Below are 13,227 nucleotides of genomic sequence, written 5' to 3'. Positions count from 1 at the left end.
ATTTACCATTGCAACAAAAAGAATAAAATACCTAGGGATAAACCAACCTAAGGAGACAGAAGACCTGTATGCAGAATACTATTAAGACACTGATGAAAGAAATTAAAGATGATACAGACAGATGGAGAGATATACCATGTTCTTGGATTGGAAGAATCAACATTGTGAAAATGACTGTACTACCCAAAGCAATCTACAGATTCAATGCAATCCCTATCAAACTACCAATGGCATTTTTCATGGAACTAGAACAAAAAATTTCACAATTTGTATGGAAACACAAAAGACCCCGAATAGCCAAAGCAATCTTGAGAAAGAAAAACAGAGCTGGAGGAATCAGGCTCCCTGACTTCAGACTATACTACAAAGCTACAGTAATCAAGACAGTATGGTACTGGCACCAAAACAGAAATATAGATCATTGGAATAGGATAGAAAGCCCAGAGATAAACCCATGCACATATGGTCACCTTATATTTGATAAAGGAGGCAAGAATATCCAAAGGAGAAAAGACAGCCTCTTCAATAAGTGGTGCTGGGAAAACTGGACAGCTACATGGAAAAGAATGAAATTAGAACACTTCCTAACACCATACACATAAATAAACTCAAAATGGATTAAAGACCTAAATGTAAGGCCAGACACTATAAAACTCTTAGAGGAAAACATAGGCAGAACACTCTATGACATAAATCACAGCAAGATCCTTTTAGACCCACCTCCTAAAGTAATGAAAATAAAAACAAAAATAAAAAAATGGGACCTAATGAAACTTAAAAGCTTTTTCACAACAAAGGAAACCATAAACAAGACAAAAGACAACCCTCAGAATGGGAGAAAATATTGGCAAACGAAGCAACTGACAAAGGATTAATCTCCAAAATATACAAGCAGCTCATGCGGCTCAATAGCAAAAAAACAAACAACCCAATCCAAAAATGGGCAGAAAACCTAAATAGATATTTCTCCAGAGAAGATATATAGATTGCCAACAAACACATGAAAGAATGCTCAACATCACTAATTATTAGAGAAATGCAAATCAAAACTACAATGAGGTATCACCTCACACCTGTCAGAATGGCCATCATCAAAAAACCTACAAACAATAAATGCTGGAGAGGGTGTGGAGAAAAGGGAACCCTCTTGCACTGTTGGTGGGAATGTAAATTGATACAGCCACTATGGAGAACAGTATGGAGATTCCTTAAAAAACTAAAAATAGAACTACCATATGACCCAGCCATCCCACTACTGGGCATATACCCTGAGAATATGATAATTCAAAGAGTCATGTACCACAATGTTCATTGCAGCAATATTTACAGTAGCCAAGACATGGAAGCAATGTAAGTGTCTATCGACAGATGAATAGATAAAGATGTGGCACATATATACAATGGAATATTACTCAGCCATAAAAAGAAATGAAATTGAGTTATTTGTAGTGAGGTGAATGGACCTAGAGTCTGTCATACAGAGGGAAGTACGTCAGAAAGAGAAAAACGAATACCCTATGCTAACACATATATATGGAATCTAAAAAAAAAAAAAGGTTCTGATGAACCTAGGGGCAGGGCAGGAATAATGATGCAGACGTAGAGAATGGACTTGAGAACACAGGGAGGGGGAAGGGTAAGCTGGGACGAAGTGAGAGAGTGGCATGGACATATATACACTACCAAATGTAAAATAGATAGCTAGTGGGGAGCAGCTGCATAGCAACAGGGAGATCAGCTTGGTGCTTTGTGACCACCTAGAGGGGTGGGACAGGGAGGGTGGGAGGGAGACGCAAGAGGGATGGGATATGGGGATATATGTATGCATATAGCTGGTTCACTTTTTTATACAATAGAAACTAACACAACATTATAAAGCAATTATACTCCACTAAAGATGTTAACAACAGCAAAAAAGATCAATTGCCAATGTTTAGAGTAGCATCCAATTTATCAGTTGATGTGGAGGAGCTAGCTTTTAATGTTCTGAATTCTTGTATAGGCAACAAAATGGTTATATGCAATAGCCAAATGTATGAAATAGGGAAAGCACTGTGTTCACTAAACTTCTGTTATTGATTTGAAGCAAGAGATTCAATTCAACCTTCAATTAGATATCAGGAAGCCACAAAGAAAAGGTTCTAGCCTGAGAAATGCTGGAAATTGCAAAGTGTAGCTTTATGATTAATATATTTTAAAGTGTAAAAGGAATAAAATCATTAGCTAAACTTTGCTGGGTTTTGCAAATAAGATTTACTGTGAAAGTTTCTAAAATCCTCCAACACTTGCAATATTTACACCATAAACTTTCCATACTTCTAGAATTGTCTGATATTTATATGTTGAAAAAATATAAAAGACTTATATACCTACATTCGATTGGGTGCTTCTAATAAAATCCAGTATTGGCAAGACTCGCTTCCCCATTGTCTCCATGTGTCTCACTGTGTCTTGTCTTGTCAGCAGGCCGAAGGGAGTTTTATGTTCTAAAAATTGTAACAATAAACTTTTATACTTTTTTTCCCAGACTTCCATTTCAAAATGCTTTCCTTAGCAAGCTATAAACAGATATCTCAATATTAATAGATATGAAATCTTTAGTATAGAAACGAGTCCCATCTCAAAGACCAGAAGTATAACAATGAAAGATCTATGAGGAGACATTGACCTTTAGAGACTATCATATATTCCTTTTGTTGTGTTTCTTGATTGAGAGATCTATGGGACAGCCTATAACAATTCACCTCTCTCTGCAGAATATGCTTTTCCTGAGTTGTGAAAAAAATGTCATCATAAATGTGTCTGATTCTTGTCTTGTTCCTCCCAGGTATTATTCAAGTGTGCAGATTGCACTGACTTTGAATGTAGCTCGAAGCTGAGATAAGCCTCAGAGGACAGAGTGCCAGACAAGACACAAATCCTTAATTATGTGGGTAGAGCTGAAGGGATAAATTCAACCTGGTCATGAATTCAGCCCTTAAGTATGAGACTTCAACTCCACGTGAATGTTTACTTGATTTTTGAAAGTTTCAACTAGAATTACTGAGCACCATTTAACTATAATACTCTTCAGGAGATCTGAGATCTTGGTTAATTACGTAAGAAAAGAGTAGAACAGGTATTAATACAATGGCAGATAATCCAAGTGATTTAAGGTGGTCATTGGCTATACGTTTGATTTCATACAATAGTTTTGTTGCACGATTTTCTTCTGTGTTTGCTGATGGATGATGACAAAAGCTTGTAATCTTTAAGTGCCCCGTGATCAGGCATAGGTGGTGGTATGGTTACGGTGAGATGGTTAGAGTGAGGGAGGTGGGCACTCCTGCGGGAACCAGAATTCCAGGTGTTGTTAACTAACCCACAAAGAAGATCGGAAGGAGTTAAGTATGACCCAACAAACATTTTGGTGCCCAGGCCCTACTATATGCTAGGCTTGTGATGAATACAGCTTAATGAATAATGCACAATTCCTAACTTAAAACAGTATTGAAAGATAACAAGTCAAGGTGACTTACCTGTAAATATTGGTAACTTCCTATTTGATACTTTTTCCAAAAACTTCCCATCTTCTTTGTTTTTGAACCCAAGAGTCAAGAGATACTGTTGAGGAGGAAAAGATGACCAGTCAACTGTCTGAGGCAACACGTGGAGTCCTTGAAGGTCTGAAATATGAGAGAAAAAGAACTAAAGACTTTATCATTTTATTGTTTTCAGGGTATTTTCCCCCCAGATTTCAAGAATTATACTCAGAAAAAATTAAAGATACAAAGTAAAAGTATGTGCATCAAAAGGTCAAATAGATGATATATCAAAATCATACTTTATCCTTCATATTTTTCTTAAAATATAAACATATAAAAAGTATAGCAATAGACTATGACTAGGTTATGTGGTCCTCTTTCCCCATATTCAAAATAATACAAAATTCAGGACCAGGTTGCAGGCTTAATATTTTTCTGTGTGACACCTTTCAAGAGAATTCGATATTTCAGTTCAGAGTTTAAGAAAATAATGTTATATGAAAGGAAAGAGGAAAATTACCAAGTAAGAATTAAAATATAAGGCTAATTAATTTAGTTGCTATCCCCCCTATAGTTGAAGGAAATTTAAAATGATAAATGTACTCACTTTTGTAATTAGACTTGGAAATAACTCATGTGTCAAGAAAATGGTTCTAAAACAAACTCTGTTCTTAATGACTAGAAGAGCTAATGTTTACTTAGTACTTATTTTCTACCTTCCCTTGTTCTAAACATTTTGTGTGCATTCTATTAAAATTTTTTTTATCGACATATAGTTGATTTACAATATTGTGTTTCAGGTGTACAAAAAGTGGTTCAATTATATATATATATATATATATATATATTTTTTTTTTTAGATTATTTTCCATCATAGGTTATTACAAGATACTGGAAATAGTTCCCTGTGCTATACAGTAAATCTTTGTTGCTTATCTATTTTATGTATAATAGTTTATATCTGTTAATCCCATGCTCCTAATTTATCCCTCCCTTCCTTCCCTTTCCCCTTTGGTAATCATGTTTGTTTTGTGTGTGTTCTCTTTAAATCCTCATGATACATTCACATAATTGGTGCTATTGTCCTCATTTTACAAATAACCGGGAGGTTGAGGTACACAGATGGGAAGTGACTTGTCTGGAAACACGCATATAAGTGGACAAAGCAGGATTCACACCTGGGCAGTCTGACTCCGGAGACCGTGGGCCTAACCACTGCACTCTGCTTTAGGCTTGCTTGACTTTGGATTACTTTTGGGACAGGGACAGATGTCAACCATGGGGTCTTGGAGGCCAGATTTACTTCATTCATTTTCATTCTGAGTAATAATGCTTTGGTTTATTACAATAGACTTCTCAAATGAAAGATGGTGAACAGGGTGAACAGAGGGTTTAATGAGCTCTCCCTATTTAATGCTGCCAGAAAGGGAAAAAGATGAAATTCCAAATATCCTTGAATTATGATTTAAATGCCAATTTTTAATCTAGAATCAGAACTCAAATGACAGTGTTTCAAATACAGTCTTTGCTATCTGTAGTATTTCTTTAAAAAATAATAGACATAGTAAACCATGAGTGTTTTTATCCACCCTCTCTGACTTCCCTGCCCTGATTTTTAGCTGCAGAACCCTTTGTTCAAACTAAAATTTACTGAGTAGCCCAATATTTAAAGTCGGTAAAGGTAGAGCTGTTCCATTTGAAGCCTGGATCACTGACCACTCACTCTCTTCACTGTACCCCATTCTGTACCCCACACACAATAGCCACCTCAAACCCCTTCACAAAATCCCAATTTTTCAAAGCACAGTTTGGAAAACACTGCAGTAAGCTATTTGGCACATTTTGGTTAAGTAAATAGCACACGGCTGTCAAACAGAGAGTTAACATGTATGCTGATAATTAAAAGAAAATATTACAAAATATCTTTTAAACACAAGCACAGAACAAAAATATATTAAACATGATTTAGTCTTTGGTGACAGGATCTGGTAACCACTAAATATTATTGAGGGCTAACATTTATGTGACACTTCTTCTGTGCCATACACATTATCAGGATTATCTTTCTCATTCAACAACAATGTAGAGCAGGACACATTATTATGCCCACCTTATGGATGACCAAACTGGAGCTTCAAGAAATTACAAACTTGCCCAACACAGCAAATGGAGGGACCAGAATTGAGAGTCAGGCTGCTGAACATTGAAGCACAGGGCTTAACTCTCAAAACAATCCTACGACAGCGATCATCACTCTGACAGTCAGTGGGAAGCATGTTACAGAAGCAGGGGAATGTCAATACATAGATGGCTTTAACAGACACAGTTCTAGATAGAACACTTCCTTACTCTATCTAGAAAAGTACAACAAAGGCTCAAGGGTTCTTAGAATTAATAGCGTAACTTCAAGGCACTTTAAAAGCAGATTGCAGTATTAGATGCTTCTTTAGTTGGTGTTTGCCTCTTTCTAAAAGGATGGCTCATTTCTATAAACAAGGTAAAATGTGATTTCTGCATCTCCATCTCAAGAGTGCAGAAAGTTTCTTTGCTTTTGAAATCTGCAGATGCAGACACAACCAACCAAGAGTTTACCAGTTTTACTGAAGTTGCCAATAACCGGATCATGTGAAAAGGCAATTAAGTAAAAATAAAATGGACACTAGCTCTTCTCCTGATAAATGGTCATAACATTTTTCTTTTGATTGTGGTTATTCTTTAGCATGCTCTAAGATGCTGCCATGTCTAGATTGTCAGTATTTTCAGGAATTAGCGTACTCTGGAGGTGGAGGGCAGGAGAAGGTATGTGTCCCTGGCTATGGTTTGCTCTTTAATCTGGTTGTGCTTCCTGACCTAGAAGGCCCCAGTGCTCATGACCATGCTGGTGGTGAAGTCTGGGGCCATCCTCTGGGGAGACCCTTGGCTTTCTGGGTAACTCTGGATGCCCAGAGGCCCCCTGAATGGGTGTGGGTAGGCTTTATGGACGCTCTGACTTCCCCACAGACCCAGAGTATATGTAGCTTGTTGACATAGAAGCTGCTGGATCCTAGGTACCCTGAAGCCTCCTGCCAGCACCTGCTTCCAGCTCAGAGAGGGTTCCCTGCAGGACACCTCTAGGACTTTAAGGTCTACATTAAAGTGCTCTTGGAGGCCCCGGAGTCCTGAAGTTCAGAATAGTTTAGGGTGTGCTGTGCATGGGCTGGTGTTTGTGGTGAGTCGCAGGAGGCATCTTGAGATCTGGCATTTTCTGATGCCCCTCTATTGCCAGAAGCAGCCGATGTTTGAGGGCTCTGTTATATAAACAGCACAAAGACTTTGAGAGGTTGACCTCTTCTTGCTCTTAAATATTTGATGGATAAAGAGGAGATCTATATCAATAGTGACAGTGGTTAGATGAACTAGAGAAACTAATATTAGCACTATAGCTAATTTGTTATAAAATATACTTGCAAAAATGTATTTTCTGTTCCTTTTGATGCTGTATGTTTCATCCTGTTCAATCTGTTGTTCAATTCTAGTCAAAGTTTTGAAATGAGAGAGGTCCCTACATACATACTGTTAAGTTAAAAAAATATTTTTAAAGTATCATTTTTATTCCATTTGTATGCAGAGTAAATTGCAGTTGTATGAACATTTAGCCTAGCAAGTGGTCTATGACCCAAAATGATGACACACTTACCAGATGTTGAATCTCATGTAACATTAATTTGAGTGCTAATTGTTCTCAATTTTATGTTCATAAACCTCTACCTACGTCCGAAAAGCCCTGTGCCTCTGATGGATATGAAAGTAACCAGAATATATTGTCCTTTGGTAGGAAAGTTGAATTGATTAAAAATGTCTTTGCTCCTGTCACGTGAGAAGAAAACTTGGGAGAAATAAATCCCTTAATGCATTCCTTTACAATTTATCACAATGCAGGTGAAATTTAGATGACTAGGACCAAATTTATTATTAAAAAATCAATTTGCAGGTATGATGCAGTTCCAAATTTGTACCATTAGGGAAGCAGATGTTTTAAGAAAGAATATCAAAGGTAGATTATGCAGATTAAGTTTCTTGTAGAAACATGATCTTTCAATTCTTTATCCTCCAAATGAAAGATGTCCAACTCTCAGCAAAAGAGGGTAACGTTTGCCCTTTATCAAGAACCTTTGATTGTACCTCAGGAGGCTGGAGCTGACCAGCTTTCAGGTACTCAAGACATTCATGCTCTTTGACCTTCTGTATGTTCCTTCCTCCCTCCCTGAAGTCACCTCCCTGGAGTTCAGTGACAGTCTCTTCTCTTTCTCTCTCTGTCCCTCTGTTTCCCTCTGTCTTTCTCTCTGCCTCTTTCTCTGTCTGCGTCTCCCCATCTCTCCTACACATATACATGCTGCTTCCTCTTCCTCCCTTTTTCTCCTGCATTTCATTCAGTGCACCTCCTAGCTGTCTCTGGCTCACTGATATGTTCTTCATATTAACACTCTTGGGGGAATTTTCCTATTTCTTGTTTTAATTAATTAATTAATTATTTTTGGCTGAGTTGCATCTTTGTTGCTGCATGCGGGCTTTCTCTAGTTGTGGCGAGCGGGGGCTACACTTTGTTGTGGTGTGCAGGTTTCTCATTGTGGTGGCTTCTCTTGTTGCGGAGCATGGGCTCTAGGTGCATGGGCTTCAGTAGTTGTGGCACGCGGGCTCAGTAGTTGTGGCACACGGGCTTAGTTGCTCCATGGCATGTGGGATCTTCCCGGACCAGAGCCCACTGTGCCACCAGGGAAGTCCAATTTCTCTATTCTTGTGGCATTTGCTATTACTTCTAATCCAGCAGTCCCCAACCTTTTTGGCACCAGGGACCGGTTTCATGGAAGACAGTTTTTCCATGGATGGAGTGGAGGATGGTTCAGGTGGTAATGCGACCGACGGGGAGCGACGGGGAGCGGCAGATGAAACTTCGCTTGCTCTCCCTGCCGCTCACCTCCTGCTGTGCGGCCCGGTTCTTAACAGGCCGTGGACCGGTACCAGTTGGGGGTTGGGGACCCCTGTTCTAAATCAAAAGACTAGGGATCCAAAGCCATAGTCTCATCTGCAAAATTTCACCAATTTCAAACACAGCATTTCCAAATGCCTACTGGCACATTGCTATTTGCTCACCATTACAAACGTTACCTCAAATACAGCAAATATATTCCTTGAAAGTGATTTTTTAAATGTCCACAACATCTCTCGTCACTACTTTTCACCAGCATATTGAAGGGATGGCCATTATTCACCCAATTATTCTGGCTTAAAATTTTGAAATCATTGTTAACTTTTCTTTCCTCTTATTCCCTGACATTTAGTGAATCTCAAAAACTCATTAAATCTGCCCACTGTAATACAACTCATATTAACGCCGCTGTTTGCATTATCATTGCTACCACCCTGGTCAAATTTCTGATCACACCGCATCTGGATTACAGAAAACATTTCCCAACAAGCCTCGCTGCCACCAGTATGATTTCACACCAATATATCTCCACACCACCACCCAGTGAATATTTCTGGAATATCACCTTTGTCATGGTTACATCACTCCTCAGGAATTTCAGTGCTTCTTTCCTGGTATTCAGGGCTCTCAATTGTGTGAATGTGTTTCACAGTCTATTCTTCATTCCTATGTTTTCTCCAGTATAAACCTTTCTCATCAGGTCTGCTGATTTCACTAGTTTGTACTAGCCTGTGCTCATCCTGCCTCTGAATTTTTGTTTGTGCTTTTCCACCCAGAAACATCTACCTAATCTCTCAATATTTCTTTTATTCAGTCGATTACTATACTTCCAGATGTGCCTAATTTAAGCCCCACCTAGTCCATAAAGGGCTACCTGAGTATTTCAGTACTCCCTCGACCCAAACTCTTAAAGAACACCCAAACTAAAAATAGAACTACCATATGACCCAGCAGTCCCGCTACTGGGCATATACCCTGAGAAAACCATAACTCAAAAAGAGTCATGTGGGGCTTCCCTGGTGGCACAGTGGTTAAGAATCCACCTGCCAATGCAGGGGACACGGGTTCGAGCCCTGGGCCAGGAAGATCCCACATGCTGCGGAGCAACTAAGCCCGTGTGCCACAACTACTGAGCCTGCGCTCTAGAGCCCGCGAGCCACGAGTACTGAAGCCTGTGTGCCTAGAGCCCATGCTCCGCAACAAGAGAAACCACTGCAGTGAGAAGCCCACACACAGCAACAAAGAGTAGCCCCCGCTCCCCACAACTAGAGAAAGCCTGCGCACAGCAACGAAGACCCAACGCAGCCAAAAATGAAAAACAAAAAAACCCCCAAAGAGTCATGTACAACAATGTTCATTGCAGCTCTATTTACAATAGCCAGGACATGGAAGTAACCTAAGTGTCCATCGACAGATGAATGGATAAAGAAGATGTGGCACATATATACAGTGAAATATTATTCAGCCATAAAAAGAAACGAAATTGAGTTACTTGTAGTGACGTGGATGGACCTAGGGTCTGTCATACAGAGTGAAGTAGTCAGAAAGAGGAAAACAAATACCGTATGCTAACACAGATATATGGAATCAAAAAAAAAAAAAAAAAAAAGGTTCTGGTGAACCTAGGGGCAGGATGGGAATAAAGACGCAGACATAGAGAATGGAGGAGGAGGGGGAAGGGTAGGCTGAGACGAAGTGAGAGAGTGGCATGGACATATATACACTACCAAGTGTAAAGTAGATAGCTAGTGGGAAGCAGCTGAATAGCACAGGGAGATCAGCTAGGTGCTTTGTGACCACCTAGAGGGGTGGGATAGGGAGGGTGGGAGGGAGACAGCAAGAGGGAGGGGATATGGGGATATATGTATATGTATAGCTGATTCACTTTGTTATACAGCAGCAACTAACACAACATTGTAAAGCAATTATACTCCAATAAAGATGTTAAAAAAAAAAGAACACCCATACCACTCACTCTAGAGTGAATCTCCTAATGTTTCATGGGGTTATGTCTCATCTCTCCAATAAGTTTTAATCCTCTTCAAGATCACATCTTCACGTTATCTTCATGCCCCAAGCACCTAGTCAGTGCTCAATCAATACTTGAGTTGAATATAAAAACAAAGTTTTCTCAATCCTGAATTTTTAATCGTCCAAATAAGAATAGAACTTCAAAAAAATCAAAGCTAATGAAATGTTCAGAGCTTCCGAGACAGGATTTATCTCTCCGTCACTAAACTTAGAAAAGAATATCACACAATCTTTGTTTTTTTATTTTACCTAAACTTTAAGTGGTTTCTGTTCAATTTACAAAGGGTGAGTGAGGTAAAATAATAGGTATTAGGTAACTCAGTGGAGTTGATGCTCAAATGAACAGAGCAGCTTTGCCTAGATTGAAAACTTAGTTTCACGCTCAGGTTGGGCCCTTGCTGCAGCTTGTTCTCTGGGAAATATGGACTCTTAGTCACAAAGAAGATTGGATTAACAGAGAATCTGGCTTAATGAAACTGTCAGCAGCACCAGAAAAGCATCTGCAAAAATGTGAACGGTTGATTGTAGATCAGCAGACTCATCTCTATATATGAGGGACTGCTTATTTTTTATGAAGTTAAGTATCTGTAAAATAAAATATGAGCTCTCTGGACATAAAGTAGAAAACATAGATACCACCATCATCAGTATTTTCTGTTGGACACCTCATCATAACCACAGTCAACAGATTGTGGATAAACTTCTCAAAGCAATTTTGAAAGAAGAAAAATCATAGAGGTTTTAAAAACCTTTTAGAAATAAGCAGATTTGTTAGGGTTCTATCATCTCCTTTCTCTGTTTCATTTCCTTCTCTATTCTCTAGTGTCTATTTCATTTCTCTGCCCTTTGTCCATAACAAAATGTTCTGACATTTTGGGCTAGAGCAAAATCTCATTTCTAAAGGTCCCAGTTGTTCAGTGTGAGATGGGACCATGTCAGTTTTATATGACTTCGTCTTAGTGATCAGTTTCAGAGTTTAGCTTCTCCAGTCCTTTCATAATGCCAACACTTTGTCATTACTTCTTTCCCACCCAGTCATTTTCTGAGTTTTATCTTGTTCACTTTCTAATGCCAATACTTCTATATTGGAAGTTATCCACAAATTCACATCAGCAAGAAAATAGCAAAAGGCAGCAACTTTGCAGCTAACATCATTATTGCCCCCATAAATGATAAAACAGTTTCCACTTTAAAAATATAGATAGCGTATTTTGATTTTTGCATTTGATGTGTGAGAAAGCTATTTGTATAATGAATCTTTGTATAATAAATTGTATTTTCCCTTTGACCTTCATTATAATTTCAGAGTTATAGATGCAAGTAAAAAACATTGGTTTTCATTCCTAAGATTCCTAATTTTCCCTTCAGGCTTCTGCTCTACTTCTCCAAAACTGATCTTTGTATATATAAGTTGCCTCTCATAACCCACTTATAAACTTTGAAAAACAAATAATTACATAAGATATTTATACATAGTTCATTTTTATTTCACTTGGAATTCTTATTGATTCCAAAGTTTTATGTTTAATCAGCTGTATTGTATTTATTCTGGGGAAGTTCCTTAATTCCATCCCCAACAAAGTAGGTTTGAGACAAACAAACATGAAAGATACTGCTCTTCCCTTCAATATTTATTAAATTCACAGTTAGTGAAATAATATGTTGTTGCTCTAATGCCCTTAAATGGCTGTATTTCTGCAGCCATTGGAATGGACATTGGTTGGTTGGATACCTAACATGCATTCCCACCTTCCCTCTTTTTTTACCCTTGGAGAATTCTCTCCTTCCCTACCTACTCTAAAAGTGAGACCTATTTGACTTAGGCGAATCAATCCATGGCATTACCTTGACCTCAGTTTTGGTTCAAGTATAAGCATATAATGTAATTTGGGCCAATGAGGAAGAGTGAGTCCCAGGAATTGGGTGGAAGAGATATTCACTGCTTCTTGGGACAGTGTGATTTGAAGTTTGTAATGACATTTGGGAATTTTGCTATGACTCAAGATCCTAGTGCTTGAGGGCATGGTACAGGTGATGGAATACCAGGTAGAACTTGAGAAGAAAGCTGACTGTAGAAAATAGAGCAGTGAGTGAACTATTGGATCAAGCTGTACTTAAAGATAGTCCCCCTGTAGTTGTATTATAAATCAATGTATATCATGCCTCCTCCTACCCCTTTAAAACTTAAATATACTGAAATCAGTTTAAGCTGTGATTCCTATTACTTGAAACCAAAGATTTCTGACAGAGAGATTAAGCTAGTAGTTCAGTATATCTAAAAATACTATGGAATCCTTAAAATATCATAGCTGAGATGTAAGACATAAGTTCTTCAAGTTGACTATCTGAGAAGAATAATTTCCTTATTTAAGAAACATAATAGTTTGAGGATTAAGAATAATTAATTTTTACAGCTAGTACAAAGATACCAAAATTGACTGTCTTAGTGATGCTATTATAATAACATTATTGTAATACTATTACTAATAACTAGACTTAAGTATATGAGATAATAATAAAAAATAAATGTTTAACACACCATTGTAAAGCAATTATACTCCAATAAAGATGTTATAAAAAAAAAGTTTATATTTGTATGGAAATATGTTAATATAAATGTTTCAGACATTACATGAAATTTCTAAAAATCTTGTATGTTCTGGTATAATGTTATAAGTCATAATCCTAGTTATTACTTTAAAATGT

General features: G+C 38.0%; 1 protein-coding gene and 1 long non-coding RNA gene across 2 annotated transcripts in view; both read right to left on the bottom strand.

Moving 5' to 3' along the window:
* The window catches only part of LOC309629817, a 613,218-nt gene that overhangs the window by 56,403 nt on the left and 543,588 nt on the right, over positions 1-13,227 (bottom strand). The gene's annotated exons all lie outside the window — the stretch shown is intronic.
* Positions 1-13,227, bottom strand: part of SPATA16 (spermatogenesis associated 16) — a 224,464-nt gene that overhangs the window by 45,210 nt on the left and 166,027 nt on the right. Inside the window, exons 6-7 of the mRNA XM_082394297.1 lie at positions 3,519-3,665; positions 2,374-2,486 (exon numbers count right to left, since the gene is read on the bottom strand). Of these exons, the coding sequence (XP_082250423.1) occupies positions 2,374-2,486; positions 3,519-3,665 (260 nt within the window). The remainder of the gene's footprint in view (positions 1-2,373; positions 2,487-3,518; positions 3,666-13,227) is intronic.

The sequence above is a fragment of the Balaenoptera borealis genome (genome assembly GCF_965194805.1).
Source record: "Balaenoptera borealis genome assembly, chromosome: 5".
NCBI lineage: Eukaryota > Metazoa > Chordata > Mammalia > Artiodactyla > Balaenopteridae > Balaenoptera > Balaenoptera borealis.
This window is presented reverse-complemented; position numbering and strand designations above follow the sequence as displayed.